Source organism: Bidens hawaiensis, unplaced genomic scaffold (assembly GCF_021521415.1).
Source record: "Bidens hawaiensis isolate Kalapana, Puna unplaced genomic scaffold, B.hawaiensis_p1.1 tig00004474_1, whole genome shotgun sequence".
Lineage (NCBI taxonomy): Eukaryota > Viridiplantae > Streptophyta > Magnoliopsida > Asterales > Asteraceae > Bidens > Bidens hawaiensis.
In genome coordinates, this window is record NW_027491269.1 from 1,000,472 (window position 1) to 1,022,561 (window position 22,090).

The 22,090-nt window shown below is 34.2% G+C and overlaps 2 protein-coding genes across 2 annotated transcripts; one reads left to right on the forward strand and one right to left on the reverse strand.

Annotated features, from left to right (window-relative positions):
- Positions 1-391: 391 nt before the first annotated feature.
- LOC143626667 (uncharacterized) lies at positions 392-3,207 on the forward strand. Its single transcript, XM_077096674.1, has 6 exons — positions 392-1,051; positions 1,140-1,217; positions 1,302-1,536; positions 1,642-1,729; positions 1,800-2,274; positions 2,972-3,207. Exons 1-6 carry the CDS (start codon positions 431-433, stop codon positions 3,179-3,181), a joined length of 1,707 nt encoding a protein of 568 aa, XP_076952789.1. The 5' UTR covers positions 392-430; the 3' UTR covers positions 3,182-3,207.
- A 1,263-nt stretch (positions 3,208-4,470) lies between these two features.
- LOC143626668 (zinc finger CCCH domain-containing protein 40-like) lies at positions 4,471-7,559 on the reverse strand. Its single transcript, XM_077096675.1, has 4 exons — positions 7,407-7,559; positions 7,061-7,330; positions 5,761-5,984; positions 4,471-5,253 (listed from the first exon to the last, which is right to left on the reverse strand). The coding sequence occupies exons 1-4, from the start codon at positions 7,509-7,511 to the stop codon at positions 4,500-4,502; spliced, it is 1,353 nt and encodes a 450-aa protein (XP_076952790.1). The 5' UTR covers positions 7,512-7,559; the 3' UTR covers positions 4,471-4,499.
- Positions 7,560-22,090: the final 14,531 nt, after the last annotated feature.

Below are 22,090 nucleotides of genomic sequence, written 5' to 3' on the forward strand. Positions count from 1 at the left end.
CTATTTTACTTCCTTCCCCAATTCAATTATCTAGGGTTTCTTTATTATTTTGGGTCTCATTGTCTTCTCTTCTCGATCTTCATTGTTTAATCGCACATTAGGACATGTTTTTAGTATAATAATAATAATAATATGTTTATGTTTGTGTTCTGATTCAATTCGAAAGCACTAGATTCAGATTATTAGGTTTAGTTTTCTAGAGAGGTGATGCCACTGGGAAAATTAAACTTTTCCAAGGTCAATTAAAAACTGAATACTTGGATTATGAAATTGCAAAACAAAATTATTATTATTATAAATTCCATGAATGAAGATAGACGACTAGATTTCAAGTTTCTAATCGTAACTAACTAGATATGCTACTAATAATATCTTTAATGATTTTCTTAACGTTTTTTTTCCGTCTTTAAACGAATTAGAACTCTTAAACATGAAGAGAAAGCGTGGAAAGAAGCCAAAAACCGAAAAGGCCTCAAAGGCGGTGGGACTAACAGAAACCGACAATCCAAATGTTGATAACTTAAGCACGGAAGACACATCGGGTCCCAATGATAATGAAAAGGGTGAAAAGGATATAAAACCCGATATTGCAACCCCGTCAACCGGAACCGATCAGCCCGAAAAACCTCCATCTGTCAGTGTAGCTGCAGTAACCGATAAACCAGTAGGAAGATTGGTGTATAATCGAGTCAAAGTTCGATTCAAACAGTCTAAAGCGTTGGAACCTCAGGTGACTTCTTCGGATGCACATACACACAGTGATACGGATAAAAGTAGCCAACAAATTGGTGTTGAGAAAAAAGTGGTTAGTGAGAAAGTAGAAGATAGTGCCAATTCGGTTCTTGAAACCAATGTAGTTGATCCCACCACTCAAGCGAAGAAACCTGGGACCATAAAGATAAAAACTTCAAAGGGTTTTACTTCAAGTTTGAGTCCTTGTAGTAATACTGCAGTACCTCAGGTGGAGAAAACACATCAGAAAGAACCCGAGTCGGTTTCTCGGGATCCTGTTTCTGTTTATAACAAGCAAGAACTTAATGTGTCCCTAGAGGTACCTTAAAAATTGCATCTTTTTTATCTATGATTTATTTATATTTCAAGATTATTCATTGTGTTATTATTATTATTATCTGTTGTAGGTTATCAAGAAGGTTATGAAAATGGACGCATCAGAGTCTTTTAATGTTCCAGTGAACCCCGTTGCTCTTGGAATACCTGTAAGTTTGACCTCTTTTTGTATAGAATTTGAACTGTATAATTATATTTATGGGTTTATACTTATCTTTATTTTTACGGGACAGGATTATTTTGATGTGGTCAAAACACCTATGGATTTTGGGACCATTTGTAGCAACCTCGAAAGCGGTATCAAGTATATGAACTCAGAGGATGTGTACAAGGATGTACAGTTTATATGGGAGAATTGCTACAAGTATAATAATAAAGGCGATTACATTCTTGAACTCATGAAACGAGTTAAAAAGAATTTTTCAAAGTATTGGTCTGCTGCAGGGCTGTATAATGAACCACAGCAAGGTAACAATCTGAGTATCCATTTCTATGAAAACGGGTGAGTCGTAAAGGGTTGGGTTGACCCGGCAAATATTTTTTTAACTAGTTTGATGCATATACTTGTTGCAGGAGACGGGAAGGATGGAAATGTATCCAGTCAAGGAAAGTCAACTAACAAGGGTGGGCATTTAAAAAACAAGTCACGGAAACGTCAAGGGTATTGATTTTTGTTTTATTAAAGTTGTTAAAAATAGTTATTAATATTGTATTTTCTATATTTTTGGTAGAGTGAAGTGCCACAAGGATGATTGTTTATGTGCGATATGCATCATGATGAGGCGAAGGCAAGAGCGTGAGCAAACTATGAATCCTGGTGATGATCAAGAAATGAGTGACGGGTTGGGCAAACAGGTCATACATGAGGTAACTTCAACGGTCGGAAGTCCTACCGGTGATGACACGTCATCAAGTACTGACAATTCACAGAATCAAGATGCGGATGTTGAAATGGAAGATAAAGAAGAGAAATTGAAGGCGGAAAAAGAGACACAAAGCACTTTGGAAAGTAAACAGCAAGAAGAAAACGAGAACGAGAAGACAACGTTGGATGGAAATAAAGAAAACGAGCAAGATGCAATATCGGAGAAACACGAAGATGTACAGATGGCGGAAGCAGGTGATGCCAAGGATGATTCAAATAATGTAGAGAAAACTAAACAGCAGGAGGTCGAAAGTGCACCTGTTGTACATCAGAAACATAAGGTAGTTATCTTGTTTTTGTTCATTTTTTCAAGTATATTACAATTTTGCTTTAACTTCAATAGTTGTTAAAAGGGTCTTTATTTGAAATTTGTAATACACTATGTTCTTTCCACTAACAGAAGTTCGATTTTCTGTTATCTTTTATTAAAATTTATTAAAATGGCAATTTTACCCCTACAACTAAAGGGCAGGTTTTGTAATTTTCAGAAAAGAAAATTGAAAAAGAAAGGTTTCTGAAAATTACAACACTTGTTTAGTTGTAGGGTTAAAATTGTCATTAAAACAAGTTAACAGAAATTTTAATTCTTTATTTGAAAAGTTGTAACACATTACATTCTTTCAATTAACTGAAGCTAGATTTCTATTAACTTTTTTTAAATGACATTTTGCCCTTACTATTAAAGGACAAGAATTTATAATTTTTAGAAAAAGAAAAAAATTCTGAAAACTACAAGTTATGTTCTTCAATTGTAGGGGTAAAACTGTCACTTTAAAAAAAGTTAACAGAAAATCTAACTTCTGTTAGTGGAAAGACGTAATATGTTACAACTTTCAATCAAGGATGTTTTTTGTACCTATTGAAGTTAAAGGACACAGCCTGCAAAAAGTTAAAAGACACAAAGTGTAATTTACTCTATTTTTTTCTCCTTAACAAGTCGGTCTATGGATAACACGATTATTATTATTATGAACACAGGAGGTACTAGACGTCCGTGAGAAGGCCAAATTGTATGAGAAGCTGCACAAGCGTTATGATAACGGGATAGTTTTGGAATTATACGCGTCTTTGTTCCCTGAGAATAATAAGTCTGTATGGAGCAGACCGCATTCGTTGGTTCACCATGCTGGTGGTTCTTCTCGCAGTAGCTCCATTGGTGCCGCAATTGCATCATTTATGAAGAAGTAAGAGTTTGTAAACAGACAGCAACTAACTGTGGGTTCACGGGACTATTAAGGTTGGTTTGATATGAAGGTTGAGAGTCTTGTTTGCTTTTTAAGTTGTAGAATTCTTAAAACTCGGGTGTAGTTTGTAATTTGTAGTAAAAGGGGGATTATGATTCTAGGTGTGCGATAGATTTAAACTTATGTGGATTAAATCATCCATTTCTTTCATGAGCAGCTAGAAGCATAGAAACACAGGGGATTGACAGTGCCGCCCCAGTTAGGTACCGGTAGAAAAAAGTTGAGCAAACTGTGGTTTTCTTCTATAAAGTTTAAATCTTGCTTTATCAGTTCTTGATCTTTTATTATTGTTTCAATTAAAACAATGCCATCTAACTCTCCAATTTTCTTTGTTTATTTTGTCTGGAACCCCACGGAGAAAATCAAGTGGAGGCAAAAATGACTATTATTTTAAGAAAAAAATGACCCAACCACCCCCAATACCCAAAATAGCCATCACTTTCACAAATCTCTAAAATAGGCATCCAAACCGTCGGATCCGAGTGTTCTTTATTAGTCACCGACGTTTTTCTCATCCGACGAAACTCTACATCTCCTACCTCTCCAACTCTCAAAATTCCATAACCAACCTCTATCTCCATCTTTCTTAATTTTATAGAAAAATTAAGCAAATCAATTGTGTAAATCGTTTTGTTTTTTCGAGGAGAATACACTGTTTTTTTTCCAACGAATTACAAATGTTGTTGAGAAATCCATCATGTAGGATCCAGTAAAATGTCTGTCAGAACCATTAAATGTTCCGTCAGAGCCGACGGTTTGAATGACTATTTTGGGGATCAGAGTGGTCAATATGCGACTTTATATAAAAAAAAACCCTCCTCCATCTTGTCGGTATTTTCTTCTTCGCTGGAGGTAACCAGGAACATCGATTCCCTCTCTGCCGGAAAAACGTAACCTACACCCAGATATGTTCCAAACCGCAGCAGAGTTAATTGAGAGTGTATAATCTTGATTTAAATTCTTAACATAGTATGGATGTTGAAGACTGTTTGAACTCAAATTAGGGTATAGAACTTTAGACCGTGACTGCTACTTTCATAATTCATCAGAAGTGAGAATAAAAACCAAATGAAAAACATAATCAAATCAAAGACATAAGCAAGTAACCAATCCGTTAAAGCAAAATAAACCAAGTTCGCATATCATATTCTTTTCCTACTCTTAACATCAACCGTTTTACCAATAAAAACCAACTTCTTTTTTTTTTCTACCGTCACAACGACGACGGCAACAAAACAACCCGAGGGTGGCGGTTCTTGCCGCTAAGCTTGCTCATCAGTGGGTCCAGTTTTAGCTCGCTCATTGGTGGGTCCAGTTGGAGCCACTGTGGACGGGTATTGTTCAGAAGACGGTGGCATGTACCCATAAGGCGGTGGTGGGTAATAATACTGTTGGTAATATTGATCACCACCTTGAGGCGGCGGCGGGGGGTAGGCAGCATATGGCACACCCGAACCACCACCTTCCTGGTTCGTGGCTGCCGCCCCCATCCTCTGAGGATCCATTGACGGATAATACGTCCTCTCATGCTGAGGTGGCGGTGGCGGAATATTAAAATACTGCATGTGTGGCGGTGGTTGCTGATCCTGACTACTCGACGTACCCGGCAGCGGTGGAGCCATCTGATACTGCTGGTGTGATATAACTGCCCGAGGCAATAAACCACCATGAGCAACTGACGAGCCTGTTTCACCCTCGGGTTTAGCCGCTTGTGGTCGGCCCCACATCAGTTTTAACCTAAGACCTTTAACAACAAGCTTGTTTGATAATTCTGCAGCCGCCTTCTCAGCCCCTTCTCGGGTCGTGTAAGTGACAAACGCACACGCCTTTTGAGTCACCATCTTAATCGACTCGATCTCACCATGCGAGTAAAACTCGTCTCTAAGATCCTGCTCTGAAATTCTCGCATCGAGCCCGCCGACATACAATGTTCTGATACTTTCATCATCGGGTGGTTCTAAAGCAGGCATATCACCAGCTTTGTTTAAGAGCTTCAATGCAACCGGATCATTAATTCTGTAATCACAATAATAATATTCGTTATTGTCACACGAGGTAACATAATTAGTGTGGCTAAAAGTAGGGGGGCAAACGAGCCGAGCCGAAGCCTCATATAAATCTCGTTTACTTATCGAACCCGAGCTTGAGACTTGTATGATCGTTTAGGCTTGTCAAGCCTTAAAAAGCCTAGCGTAATTTTATATATCGACTCTTTTAAACTTCTATGTTTTAGATTCCCACTGCACAGCTGAAAGCATTGGCTTATTTACGGTACTGCACACGAGCTCGAGCTGAGCTTAAGCTCGTTTAAGGTTTTTCTCAACATATAATAATAATTAAAAAAAAGTGTATAAACTAAAAATTAACTCATAAACGAGCCTTCAAGCTTAAAAAATTGACTCACGAGCCGAGTTCGAGTTTTGAAAAAGGGAGCTCAAGCTCTCATAAGTCAAAACGAACCGAGCATGAGCCTAACCAAGCTCGTGCTTGGCTCGTTTACCTTCCTAATCAAAAGTTACAAACCCGTAGTAACGATCTTTGATATTCTGCTGGGACAGCTCTCCAGTGACAGGCATTTCGTGACGGTACGGACATTCAGCACCACGAGTGCATTCACCTCTGATGTAAAAACTGCAAATATGTGCCCGATTTCTTTGGTAATATGGTGTTGTTCTTTGAAGCTTCAAAAGTGTATCATTCGGGCGAACCTTACCATATGAAGACTCATAATCTAGACCAGCCCTTGCCTGTGGGAATAAACAAATTAATTATGATTTCATGATACTTTAAAAAACATTAACCTCACAAAATCTTGTAAAGTTATAATTTATAATCAGTGATATTAAAATTTATGGGTGGTAAGAAACATGTTTAGGTTGAAACAGTCACTAAATGAAAATGAGCTTTATTAGGTTGACCTGCAAACACTATCTTTTCTTTTTCAAAGTATAATAAGCATGTTTATTATGTTTAGTTAAACAATATTATTACACTCACAATTAAAATCAACAAATTGACATAAGTAGATTTTGGGCGACTTGTCAAATCCATTCAACCCATTCCACTTTTAGCTTAAAAAAGTTTTTGAATGTACTCTAAATAAAACAAAATCCATCTTAACTCCAATCTGGATTCTGGTGATTGGTATGTGATAATCCTAAGTCCTAACTCAGTAACTCCTTAAGTTCATTTCCCAAACTTTAGATCTACCTCAATTTGAAAATAACTTGTTCTGAATTCTGTTATGTATATGTAAGTTTGTCTTAGTTTACTTGCTAAATGTTTTTCAACTCTTGACTTTTCATTATAAATTACACAATTCAGAAAGCTAAAGCTCCTCATACAAAAGTGGTGTTTTGACACTTATTTTTTTGTATCTTAGTAGCAAACTTCTTAAATAGCCCTTGATATAATCTTAATACTAAAAGTTCGAATCTCCAGTAGATTTTGGTTTGCTCCAAAATTATTTAAAATGCTTAATTGTTTCTCCAAGATTTTGGTTCGATTCAGTTTGGTTTTTGGTTATGAACGAATCAATTTTAAAACCAAATAAACCGAACCATATAGCCCGAATAAACCGAACCGATGAACCAGAATAACCATACCTGAAACCTGTGCTAGAAGTAACTAGTCGCATACGTGTGCCAACCCCTTAAAGGTTTAGTATATTTAAACTAGACATGAATAAAAACATTTTCTATCTAAATTCAAGAATTAGATTCATGCCTATCGACTCTAGTCTATAGTTGAACTCAGAACAACTAAAACCTAGCAAGCAATAAGCATGCTACATAGCGTAAGCAGAAACTGCAAATTGACATACCCTGCGATCATGTTCCTCTGCAAAGTACTCGCGGTTGACATCACTCTTGGGAATGGAGTCATTGGAGTTGATACTGAGCGCAGTGTCACGAACCTGGACCGGTAACCCATATTCCAGATCCAGAACACACACCTGACAGACATTTTTCAACTTGCTGCATGTTTGGCAAATCTCAGTTTTCTTGTATCGTGCATCACGACCGGGCCTCCACATAAAGACGGTAAAGGGTCTGGTGCAGATCTTGCACTCTGAACCATAGTTCTCTTTTGTCTGCATAAAGTAAGGGGTTTGAATTCAACCACATAAACATTTCAAGAAAATAATAATAATAATAATAGATACATACCATTCGGATGTAAGGATTGTCGCCTAGGCAAGATTCACATATGATTGGGAAATCAGAGCGTTCCCAACCATCAGCTTCAAGGTCTCTTAACACTCTATGTGCCATCACTCACTGATTGATTGATTGATTAAACCTAATTTAATTAAAACTTGTGTATTATATTATAGATCAAAACCTAATAGATAAATAGATCTGTTGCGGAAGAAGATAAAGATTACCTGTAGAATCAATGGCAAACTTGTGTTAGGGCTTGTGGACGGACTTCTAGTACCTTCTCGATTTCAAGACGAAAGAAGGGCAAATTAAGTTGATTTTAAGAGATTTAGAATTGCTAATATAGTTACGGGTAAACTTGTCTTTTAAACACAAATCACCCAACTTATAAGTTTGTCCTCTCATCTTTAACCATATTCTTTTTTAGTTTCAATTTTAAACCAACTTTTCACCCACGATTTTTAAACATCAATAACTTTTTTATACGTTAATATTTTTGTATAATTATTGCACCATAAATACGAGTATTTTATTCTCTTTAATTTAAGTAATATTGTTACAATTTTTTCAATTAAAAAAATTAATATGTTACGTAGGGGTGTTTAATGCCGGTTTTGATTGTTTTTAAGTTAAGCTTATGAGCCCAACCGTTAGTACCCATCTTTTGTCATCCAAAACCAAAACTAAACCACTGAAAATTGAAAGTCAAATTGTCATTAACGGTCTGGTATTGTTTTGGTTTGGTTTGGTTTAATAGTTTAAGCTTTGATAATAAAATTTGTTTAAAATGATTATTAATTAACCGTATCATCAATTCCAACTAAGTCAAAATATGATAGTTAAAATGATAAAGGAAGTAAAAATACCGACTGAAAGTAAAAAACTGAGCCGTGAAACTAAACCGATGATCGGTTTAAACGGTTTCAAGGTTTTAAACCGAATCATGAACACTCATTATTGTTACGTGATTAATAGGGTCCGCGTTCAAACACCCACTGCATCGCGCGGGCACCCGTCTAGTAAATAAATATATACAAGGTATTCAATCGGCTTGGATTTCCCGGGTTCGGGTAGCTCTATTAAGGATCCGAAACTCGACCCTATGACTATTGGGGTTAACCCGAATAATACTTGTTCACCCTATTTAACCTGAGCCTAATTAGTTTATTTAGGCTCGGGTCAGGTTAATTGACTTCGGACATTTTGACACCCCTAATTACATGAATGAATAAAAAAAATAAAATTTATAAAATATAATTAGATTAATTAGTTCAATTATATCCTTTTAATTTAAATATGAATAGTTTGTATGATAAATTAATTAGTTTTTTTAACGACCAACAAAGAAATAATATTAAAACTAGCAAGACGCTAGGAATTAATACAAACACCAAACAATCACCATCAAAGTTAAAACACCCAACTACAAGCTTTACACTCTAAACCGGCATCAATCCTCGCAAGTAAGATTCCTTTTATTTCCCCTACTTTTAACCCAGAGGAAGCCCGATATTTTTATTTTCTTAACCAAGCCCGAGAGTTGAATCGACACCCTATTACGAACAAGAGCGTTCCTCTGGCTTGGGTTTATCCCCTTCATGAAACAACCATCTAGCCCCAATAATTCTCTCCCGCATAATTTAAAAACTTGCCTTAGTGGAGCTAAAATGCATATTTCCTCTTAAACTGTCTGGTTGGCCGCTAGGATTACATTCCCTTTTAATATCTATCTTAATAGTTGTACCCGACATGAATTTAAACAGTTACCGGTTAAACTGGTTAAACATCTATCTTAAAGTTACTGTTTTCTTAAATTGGTTTAATTGTTTAAACAGTTTTACCGTTTTTTTAAACATACATAATTAAAAGAGTTTTAAAAAAACTTAAACATACATACCTAAATTGAGGGGCTGTTTGGCAAGTGCTGAATCATTAAGTGCTGAATGATTAAGAGGCTCTGAGCCAATAAGTGGTGCTGAACCAGTAAGTGTTGTTTGGTTGGACGTCTGAATGGCTATGCAGAATGACTATTATGCCCCTCTGAACTATTTCATGCAAAATGAATTAAAAATTTTTTTGTTTCTATTATCATTAAACTCAATATACAAAACCCAATATATGCAAATATATATACCTAAAAATGAAATCAATATACAAAAAATGTTTCAAATGTACAAAAAAAAAATCACAGTACCACAAATATATATGTTTAAAAATGAAAGTTATATACAACAACTAAACCAACTTCTTTATTCCGAACCAATGTCTTCAACTCTTCATACATGCAACCCGAACCGAGGTCTTCACCCGAACCGTAGAAATTTCCAAACAAAACACAGTTACATTAATACATGGGCTCGACCCGTGAAACCGTCCCGCGAACCAAAATACATATTAAAACAAACTTATACGACTAATAACACATAAAAACCGACAACCGCTTACAAACCAACCTTAAAGATATACTCCAAAACACGTCCTATAAGAAAGCTCGACTCAATAAAATAAACTACATTAAACGATACGCACAAACTTAACATGTTTCCAATTCGTTGACCCGCTCCCAAGACTTGATCACGCGTGCCCTTAACTAATAATCTCATTATCCCACATGACTTGACCACTCTAATCATTATCGATTTTATCACCTACAAGTTATCATCGCAAAACATTAGCGAAAGCTAAATGAGAGCTAATCAGCTAATTAACATGCATATTTATACATATATAGTTACCTTAATTTACAAACAGTAAAAGTAGACCCTTTTAGGTTCACAATCACATAAAAATCATGCCTAACAGGTTCCAGTAAATTGCTAATGAATTTGTAGATACTATAACGCTTCTGTGTACAAACAGTTCTGCGCAGCTGCAGTAATTTACTATTCCCCCCCACTTACCTTGGGTGTTTTACTTAAAACTAAAATTCTGAAAAAAGTAACCTCGTAGAGCTTTCTGCCAATATATAATATGCTCCAAACAGAGATATGGTTAATTTACCATGAATTTTCTTAAACTGTTCAAAATCTGGATATAAGCTGAATTTTTCTGCCTTTTGGTTACTCGACCCATTATCATTTTGTACTCTTTCTTTGCGATTTTAAACCACCAAAACACCATCAAAATAACACGTTATTGTTGATTTAATCCATACTCAATAATAATGTGTATAAAATACCTAAACTGGGGACTTGTATTCTAATGTAGGTGCTGAAGATGGGACCGATTATCAGTCCAGGTTCATCGGATTTTTCACATGTTAACTAAATGCAATTGAAGGTTCCCAAACTCATAAACAGGAATCAAACCTGTTATAACTGAAAATTTGGCTAGAACTTTTTCGTGTTTCTATAGAAAACGTAAATGAAATTGATAACCCAATTGAAACCAATCTATGCACCCTAAGCCCCAAAATGGAAAATACAAAACGTTTAATAAAATCGATTTTGAACCATAAAATCAACTTGAAGATAGAGAAATTGAATCGCATAAGCAAAATTATAATAAAATCACCTTAATTGTTGGGTCTTCAATTGTTGGCGGTGAAGCAGCGTTAGTGAGCATCTTGTGGTTGGTGGTGGGTGGGATGGTGGGAGGATGAAGTTGTGGTATCTGAAGTTGGATGAGGAAGGCAACAGTAAGGGTAATAAGGTCTGAATCTCATTCAGCGAAAATTCATCGCTTACCGAATCAGATGTTCAAAAAATCATTCAGATGCATTTCTTAAACAAGCCAAACGCTCTGAATGGTTTTACGTCTGACCGAATCAGATCTATAGATCTGAATGATCCCATTCAGTGGGGAAACAAACAACCCTTGAATCTAACCACATCTTCACAAGTAATCTCCAAGAATAGCATACTAACCACTAAAATCATAACAACATTCTTTTTAGCAATGCTTTTAACCTTATAGATCTGGTGCGGGGTGACTCCTAAAATCTCCAATAACCATCTCCGTGAATTGTAATTTTCTGATTCCACTATTGCATATGCTACAGGGTATATCTCATTGTTGCTATCAACTCCAACAACAGCTAGGTTTCTGGCCAGGTATATCCCCTTAATGAAACAACCATCTAGCCCCAATAATTCTCTCACATGTAATTTAAAACCTTGCCTCAGTGGAGCTAAACATACATAAATCCTCTTAAACTATCTAGTTGGTTGCTAGGATTACATTCCCTTTTAATATCTATCTTGATAGTTGAACCTGTCATGAATGTAAACAGTTACTGGTAAACTGGTTAAACATCTATATTAAAGTTACTGTTTTCTTAAACTGGTTAAACTGTTTAAACATCAACTATTTTCTTAAACATGCATAATTAAAAAAGTTTAAAAAAAACTTAAACAAACATACTTGGGTTACATCTACCGCCTCCTCACAAGTAATCTCTAAGAATAGCATACTAACCACTAAAATCATTAACAACATTCTTTTTAGCAATGCTTTTAGCCTTATAGATTTGGTTAAGGGTGACTTAACTTGCAACTTCCTTTGAATATATTTTTGCAATTTCCTCATACTTTCATTTGGATTTTCTCCAAGATCTGCCTCTAGCTCCTTTTCCAACCACCCAACCACATAACCCAATAGTTATAGTTTGTAAACACTGATGCTTAGTTGCTAATGTTTCACACACCAAAATTTTTCAGCCGCATCAAAATATACATGTAAGACCCATGAGCAAGTGAGAAGAGAAATCTTATTCTTTTTAGGTTTGGATTTAGGGTTGGAACTGCCCACTTGGGTCCCGCAATATTTTTTACATTTTCTTTTCCTTCGAATGGGTATCTTATCCACCTCCTTTTTCTTGCTGTCATTACTTTGAGAACCACCTATATTTAGGTGTCTCCCCAAACATACTACACGATACCTAATCTTGTCATTTTTCAAAACATGAAGTTATCTCCTTGATTGAATTGCACGAGTCTTCACCATTTGCTTTATCTCATATTTACCACCAAAAATCTGACCCAAGTGAAAAGGACAATAATCTTCATATGTTTCTTTTGACTGGGATTTCTCTCTTTCCTTGTTTATCTTAATAGCCCTTTGCAATATAGTTTCATTATGAGGGTCACAAAGACTATCAATATCATGTAGATCTAAATCACCTCCTTCATCTTCAACATCTTCACCTTCATCATATATATCATCCACACCTGCTCTAATAAATCCATACCAAGATTTGACTCCTCAGTCATGTCTTCATCTACTAGAAGTCTAAATCATCTTCAGAACCCTCTGCCTCACCATCAAACCCCTCTGCCTCTTTATCATATTCAAACACCCTAACATTATGTAAATACATTTCATCTATTTCAACTACATCATCATTTTTAGGTTCATCATATTCTGAAATGTTAAAAGAAGGTGTCATTGTAGCCTCACTTTTTGAGTCACCATCTCTTTCCACATTAACAAGTTATCATTGTAGCCTCTTTTACCTCTTCAACTTTTGTTACACAATGCAAACGTTCCACATACACCTCAATTACCTTGTGCACACTAATATATCCTATAAGGTTAAGAAAATCATTGTCATTGCAAAAGGGTCTTAAACCAAAATCCAAATCCTCTCCAGGAACCCTAAAATAGAATTTCTGGTCTTTAAGAAATTCCTATTTGTCATAACATAAGTGTTGTACCATATCATTGAAAATAATTACTCAAAGCATGTATGCATTTACTCTGTCGACAACAGTAATCATATGTATTTTGTTTCTGGACATTTATTAGAATCTCCCGCATGGTGGAAAAAATGTTAAAGTGGTTCGGGTAATTCCCTGAAACCGAATTGTACAGAAAAAACTAAAAATCGTTTCTTTGATTAATGCATAATAGTTAGGGTTTAAGGATTAACATACCATTGTGAACATCTGGGTCGAAGTTATCATCAGGAAGTCAGATATCCCACATCTCCATGTTTGCTCAAGCAACCGGTACACTAAATCAATTGTGTATTGTTCAAATCGTGGTGTTGTTCTTGAATAGTATGGTTGTAAATGGCTAAAAGATATTGATTACGTGTAAAAAGACGATTATACCTAATATCGTGTGTGAGTGTGTATAAAATGTTGATCGGTTTACACACAATATCATGTTTTAAATTATAAAAAATCATTTCTACTAAAACTAAACCACACACAAATAGGCAAATGTAAGATCTTATATGTAGAATAATTTCGGTAAAAACCAAGTATCGACCCAATGACACAGAATGTTTCTAATAATAAATCTTTGTTATTAAATTAACCTGAAATAATAATCATTACAGGTTGTTTTTAGGGGCATTTACATATATCCCCTTCCTAAGTTCCTTTATTACATATTTACCCAACACATAAAACTCAATTACATATTTCCCCTCCCTAAACCACATATATTACATATTTACCCATTTCATTAAAATTAACTAATTCAATGACTATTTTACCCTTAATTTTAATTACATATATACCCAACCTAAAATTTGTAATGTCATTCAAAATTGTAGCTTGTAAATTTGTAATTACCACTTCAAAATCAATATCATTCAAAACCTGCAAGTTTGATCTCCTAATTATGTTAAGAGTGATATTATAAAATCTAATATTACAATAACTATCTGATTTAAGTGAAAAGAGGAACCATGAGTCAAAAAGGATGTGAACAGAATGCCAAAGGATCGATCAAAGAGTCATATCAAAGGAGCTTTCACATCAAATTGATTGATGATAGAGTCATTTTGAGTACTTCTACAAAATAATCGTGGGACTGTTGACAGATACCTTAAATGTGTACTTTGAATAAAACGAAATTGATGTTATAATTTTCAAATAAATTAACAATCATACGAACTTACCGATTCATTGATTCGTATCCAAATAGTTGCATATTCTCTTTCAAATTCGTAAGCCTATTACAGATATGGAAGCGGGGTTTTCTAATCTCTGATTCGTATTTCAAATTCGTGGATGTTGGTTGCTATCTTGTTTGCGTGAAAGGATGCCAGAATCGAACGACGAAGAAGCTGCTGGCAGGAATCGCCGTTATCTTTTCTCATGAGTTCAGGCCAGATGTTTGGTTTTACCAATCGTTGTTAGATCATTGTAATTATTGATATATGGAAAGGGTAAGTAGGTAATTTTATATTAAAAGGGGAGATATGTAATTATGTTTTAGACATTGGGGATATATGTAATTTAAAGGCTTAAAGATGGGAAATATGTAAAAATCTCTTGTTTTTAAACAAAATTTTTGTGAAATTAAATTAAAATAAGCAAGTAGACAGATTTTAGACAAGAATATCAATATATGAAGGTTAACATCTAAATCAAGAATCCACGTAACTCTTCTTTGATGATTAAATTATGAATATGTGATTAACTTGCTTTAAGAATATAAGATAGAATAATTCCTCATTCATAAGTGAGTTACCCTATGACAAAAAAGCAAGTAGAATTCGTAAATTCATGTCTATAATGAGAATGTTAATTTAAGTAAGCAAGTACTTTTAGTGAAGTATAAAGATTATGATTAACTTCGATTTCTCAAACACTAATCTTAACTAGGGCTGTTCAAAGGGTAAGACCCTACCCTTTTACCTAATACCCTACCCGGACCCTTTACCCTTTTAGGAAGAAACATGGACCCTAGACCCCACCCTCTAAACAATAAAAGGGTTGGGTATAAATAAAGGTTTTAAGGGTCCAACCCTTTACCCTTTAAGGCAGTAATCACATATCTTTTTCTGCATTTATTAGTTGCATATCTCATATATGACTTTAAAATATGAATCCTAGAACAATTATCTTTTCATTTAATAACATAGTAAATTCTAACTTTGAAAGTTAATCATCCATTTAAACTGAAATATTCACATTTACAAATTTCATGTAGAGAATAATTCAGTGATTCCCATAAATATGTTTCTAATGAGTAGGTATGACCCTTTATTTTTATTTTTCGTAGTAATTGGGAAATTTCGGATAAACCTCATATGAAATATATATCTCTCCTAAATTTTAGATTAATCGCGAATCTCATACATATCTATCTAGAAACTAGTAAAAAGGTAAAGGGTTTGAAAAAGGGTCGGACCCTTGAAACCCTTTTACCCTTTAAGGTGAATTTTAAATACCCTTTACCCGACCCATATTATATATTCGGATCTAATTAAGGGTTTTGCGAGTTGGGTAACCGGGTTTCAAGGGTCCGACCCTTATCGTGCTCACCCCTAATCTTAACAACTTTTAGGAACTATAGTTTATTCACACAATCACCCATGGTTTATTTAATTAGATTATAATTACACATTTTTTTAACATATGATTTCTTTAACTAGCATAGAAACCTTATCAATCGTACTTAACATCTTATTTTAGAATTATGAATACTAGAGAAATTGATCATAGCATGTATCTCATCTTTTCAAAGTCTAATACAAGAAAGCATGTTTTAGATATAATATCAAGATTTTCTTTTTACCATTTTTAGTCTCCAAGAGCATGAGTGAATCATGAATGATTATAAAAGTTTGTTTTACATATATGAATCATCAATCTTGAATTAATCGATTAAGGTGGCAAAACATGTTTCATCAAAAGATAATTGTAAAATAATCATTACTTCACAAAACTAAATCACATATTCAATAAAATCATCAAATTGAATTAAAATTCAACATAGATTTAGGTGGTAAAGGGAAGTTTAGTTCATAATGAGCATGATGATAAACAAAGGTGATGAAGATGTTAAATACATGATTAAATTAGAACAGTCTAACCGAATTATGGAGATATCTTCCTTCTAAAATGATGATAGATGCTTCCAAACCTTCAAACTCCTCAATTGATCTTCAAAGTGAATGTAAAGTGAGTGTTTTTAAGTGATAAACCCTTCCAAATCCTCTCCAAGCACACCCAAAACAATGAGATATGCAACTTGTCTATAAGTTTTCTGGACTACCGGGTACGTCCCCATGGATCATTTTGCATGCACATTTAATGCGTGTCAGATCATACATGTGATGAATTAGCATATGGGTATGTTACATTGGGCACATCCCCATGCTTTGGCTACCATTTTTTTTTTTGTATTTTTGTCTCATCAGGGTAAGTTGATGTTGATACACATTTAGTCGTCTTAGTCTTTGTTTTATTTTATTTTCTGTTGTTGTAATAGTTGAGAGAGCTATAATGTAATTTATGGTGTGCCCAATCGCTAGGTTTTTTAATGAATGGGGTTTTGGGTTTTGTAACTCCATACGTTAAACTAGTCATCGTATGAGTGTTTTGTAAATAGCCATTCACTAGCCTGTCAGCGAATGGCGTGTCGTATAGGGGTACATTCGCTAAGGAATTTGGCGAATGGAACTACCACTATAAATACTCTGTAATTTATGAATTCTATAAGGAATCTAACCTATTTCATGATATTGTGTCCAAACACTGTCCGATTCTGTCTAGAAAACACACACTACACATAGTTAACCCTAAATGATCAATTAACTATCATTAAAGAACTAGATCATGGTTTGTATGAATTGATTAAGTGTTGTTTGACCTTGAACAATGCTTTCTCAAGTGGTATCAGATCTTACAGTGTTTCTGATTAGCTAATTGATCAACAATTACATCAATTGAAGGTGTTATGGATTGAATTGGAATTTGTTTTTATCGGACTTAAGAATTAAGCAAATTCGTTCAATCATAGAGTTAATTGATAAATTTGGATTGGAATGTGATCGTCTTTATGTGAATTGAGTGTTTACTGTTCAATTATATGTTGTTTGATTGAATTGCAAGGTTTTGGATTTGAAAATTCATGGCGGGATGAAACAGTGCTCGTACTTTGACTTTTATAGGTCAAAATTGATTAGTTTGACTGTGAATTTGTTATGGTTTTGTGCAATTTGGTGTGAATTGGTTTGCCTATGGTTTGCGAGTTGAGATTGAAGTGTATTGGATAGGTTTTGGTATGGTTATGGTTATGGTTAGTTGCTGGGGTTGAGGATGAAGATTTGATGGTGTGGATGAATACATTCGCTTTGTATTTGCATCAACTTGCTAATTCTGTGATAACTGCAACTAATTGCCCATTCGCTTGATTGTTCTACCTTTTCACTGCACAACAGTTTCATTCGCAGAGTATTCATTCGCTTAGTGAATATACATACTCATTTACCTTTCAACCTCATTATCTAATCATCCATTCGTCTACTTGGTCTCCTCATTCGCTAAACCACCACATTCACCAGATATTCTCATTCGCTGATTTAAACACCCATTCGCTTGTTCTCATACGTTGGTTTCTACTTTGACAAATTGTCAAGTTTAACCCCTTACACTTTGAATCTTGTCAGATTATTTCCAAGTTTTTCTCAAAATGACAAATTATTATGCTCTTGCTTTGTAAAATGAGATAATGCAAGCCATGTTGAACTATGATAATTAGATTGTGTCACATGCTAAGACTCCAAAGCTGACCCGCATAAATTATTTTCAAAGATGAATCTCATATTGGAGTAATTGATCCTGATTGTCTTATTTTTTTAGATACATTGTATGTGCGACCTATAATGGATGTTGAAGGTGTTGGTCCAAGAGCAAAACATGTTGACCAAATGAGTGCTAAGGAGCAAAAGAAGCATGATCTGGAAGTCAAAACCTACTCTACTTTGACAATGGCATTACCAGAGAAATTTTTCATCAATTTAGTGACATCAATATTTCAACTACTTTGTATGCTGCTTTAAAGGCTAGAAGCTTGGGAAATACCCAAGAGAGCAATAAGTCTATGTTAAAGTATCAATTCAAAAACTTTAACTTATTACCCAATGAGACAGTAAGTGAAATGTTGACTAGATACCATCATCTTATTGCTGAACGGAATCGTTATGAGCTCTGCAAGAATGAAGCGGATAGGATTGAGACCTTGAAGGATGCTTTGCCTAACTCATATTCCACTTTTGTGATGATCCTTACTAAAACAGATTTTTTAAGGATCCAACTCTTACACACATGAAATTTGTTGATATATTGTAAAAGAGAGAATATGAAATCAAATGTCAAGGAATGTCTAAAGATAATCAAGATCCAATATTACATGGTGGGGATAATCCTGTTAGCAAGAGTGTGTCTACACCTATCACTGCTTTCTTTAGTTAACGGGTCATGTTATTCCTCCACCTTAAGCATTTCAAGAGCCAATAGTACATTCTCAAAGTTCAAGTTCCTCAAGCTCAAGCTCACTTTTCATGTCATCTTATGAAAAATTGGTGAGTAGCAAGGTAGCCACTTGTTATTTGGTTGATGAAGATTATGATCAAATCAATTATGATGATTTAGAGTTGATGAATATCAAGTGGAACATGGCTATGATTAGAAAGATAAAGAAATATATGGAAAGAACATGTAATGATCTTCCTACCATGAGTAACAGGATTGGCTTTGACCAACTCAAAGTCAAGTGCTACAACTGTGAAGAGTTCGATCACTTTGCTAAAGAATGTGACAAGCCAAGGAGAGAGTATCCTTAAAACAAAACTCAAGATAGAAACTCTGACTCTTAGATGAAGTATAATAACAGAGAGTCAAGGGAGATTCCTCAAAATACCTTAGAAAATGTGAAGAAAAGTGACTCAACAACAGTGGTACTTCAAGTTAATGAAGGTGTTGATTGGCCAAGAAAAATTTTGGTGAATCATCATCTAGTGAACAACAACAAGAAAACATGGTTGTTATCACTAAAACTGATCAACGGTTGGTTGATAACAAGAATAAGAGTGTGAATTGAAGAATCAGATTCAGAATCAGAGTATTCTATTGAAGATGCTATAGAAGAAGTGGATATAACTCTAAGTGATGATCAAAAAAATATTTTTACTTGCATGGCAAAACTTGAAGAGGTAAGTTCTAATTCTTCTATTTTCATATGAATCATTTCGTTCCTTCTCATCCGATTAAGATGATTTTGATAGTTTACATGTAAATGTGTGTGTTACTTGTGTTGAAAATTTGTCAAAGCTCAAGAAGATTCATAACCATAATGAAACCATGGTTATTGATCTTGCAGCTTTAAGGGAAAATTATAGAGTATTGCTTGATAATGAAAAACAATATAAAGTAAAAATTGACGCTTTAACTGTGAGTATCATGATTTGAAAATAGATATCTCTATCAAGCAAGAGTCTATAACTGCTCAATTTGAGGAAATAATCAAAGGTAGATATAAGATTACCGAGCTTGAAAATGAGATTTTGGAGCTAAAACGAAAACCAAGTAATGTCAAAAACTCATCATTTTTGTTCAACCAAATAACTGAAGTGACTAGTAGTTATTTCCAAGGAAATAAACATGGCATAGGCTATGTTGATATTCCTCCTCCATTTGGTCATGATTATATTATACTACCTGATATAGAGAATCTAAAGAGGTAGATATTACATCTCCTTTGACTGTAGATCCTTTGATTAAAGATAGTTTAGTAAATTTTGTTGAAGAGGAAATGACTATTCATAACAAATTTGTTGATATAAATGATAATAAGTTAGCATCAAAGCTTCATTACAAGAGTAATCTTGTATTTTCTCAAGGTGATGAAGGTGTCATTGTTGAGGATGTGTTTGAACTAATACTGGTTCACAAGAATGAAAACATATCTTTAGAAAATCATATTATTTGTGAACCACATATTATTGAGAAATCAAAACTTGGTAAACATCATGTTATGTTGCATTAAAGAGATCTGATAAGCAGGGTGTGTTAGATGCGGTTTTGAACTCATTTTAAACCTTGTAAGTGTTGAGAGAAACTGGAAGGTTTACAAGTTGAAGGGTTTTGACAAGTTGATAGCTGATGAGATGTTCCCTTTATCACTTGTAAAACTTGAATGTATTGAGAAGGTTTATGACTGTGGTAACCCTTTATCTAGTGAGTTTGGATTCCCTATTGTGGAAATAAGGAAGAATAAATCTAAAACCTAAAAGGAATCTAAGCCAATTTTACTTCAACAAAATAAGCTTGTTAAATCAACTGGGTCTGACATGCTTAAGAGTTTTTCTGAATGTTCTAATCTTGATTTTTATAAACAAAAACAAGCTGTGATATTGACTAAGTCTCAAGTTGGGTTCAGTTATTCTTCTAAACCTAATGTATCACAAGCACGACCTATGTCACCATATAAGTTTGTGGAAAGAAGAAATTGTTTTTCATGTGGTGAGAAAGGCCATATTGCTATCAGTTGTGAATCTAAGGTGAGTAACTTTAAATATTTTTGATCAAGGATAAACAACAATTGATTAAAAGTATTTTGAGAAGACCACCAACACAAAATAAATCAAGTGTAACACAAAAAGTTGTTGACATTGTTAATCCTAAGAAGGTTACCGAGTTTAATAATAAGTTGAGGAAAGTTTACAGATCGATTGAGCTAATTAAACTTGTTTGTCAAAAAACTAAAGTTTATACAACTTCCGCTAATCTTAAATTGACTAAAAAAGGCAAATTTAACCTTTAGACAATTTTGGAAGTTACGTAAACATATCATAAAGAAAAGGACTTGTTATGACAAGGTTTATGTTGAGGATTTGCCAAAATAGAAACCTAAAAGTTTTGTTTCTCAAAAGGTGACTGAGGTGAAACCCAAGACTAAGGCTTGGGTTACCTCTTTGTCACACCCCATCCTAAGGCGAAAATGGAGGGACGTGAAATGATTGCTTACAACTCTCAAGGTACTATCATGCAATAATTTAAAGTGACAATATCTATTTATTTAAATTAAATATTCAAACAATTCCAAACAAAACAAAGTACATAATCCAAAAATAAGGCAACAAGATAATTAATAATTCAAATTTAACTAAGTCTTTATTTAGTCTTGATAATATCTCTTCTAACATATGCAATCCTAAATCAACAATTCCTGATATCAATTCACACGATAACCTGCATATGCGTATAAAATAAAAATAATTTTATCAACACAAAGTTGAGTGAGTAAAACAACAGTTAATTTGAGATACAATATAATATATAAAAGAAAATGCAAAACTGTTCCTGTGAGATAAACAATTTAGCCAATGACCAAATAATGAGTGTCGGTAAAACTGTTGCCTTGCGAAGTGGGCATTGGCTACTACGACGGTCGTATGATCATACTATTTCCGTGATTATGATGGACCTCTCCGAATGCGGACAATCAAGAAAATAAACATATAGCAAGTTAGGCAAATATTTGATATGTACACAAGGATTAAACAGTTTGCAAGTGTGAATACTAAATAATAAATAAATATAATACGATACGCATATGTCCCCAAAAGAATTAAAAATAAGTAAAAAGGGGAGTGAATACTCACCTTAGCAAATACATAAGGGAATGCGAAGAATTAATATTATGTGTCACGCTTGCCGAGAGTTAACAAGGACGAATCCTAAGCAAGAGTGATAATTGAAGAATAATACGAATTAATAGATGGACTAAAAGAGAATCGAGATATGAATGGGTATTGGAGACTTAAAAATATTTTATTTAAAGTTTGTTTTATAACAGTTATTATCTTAGTATTAATATATAAATAATTTTACTTAATAAGTATTCATGTTGTAATAAATAATATATAGAAATAATGATTTAGGGTCGATCTGCATTTGTGAAATAATAAATTATTACATTTTATTATTAATAATGAAGATCTCTTT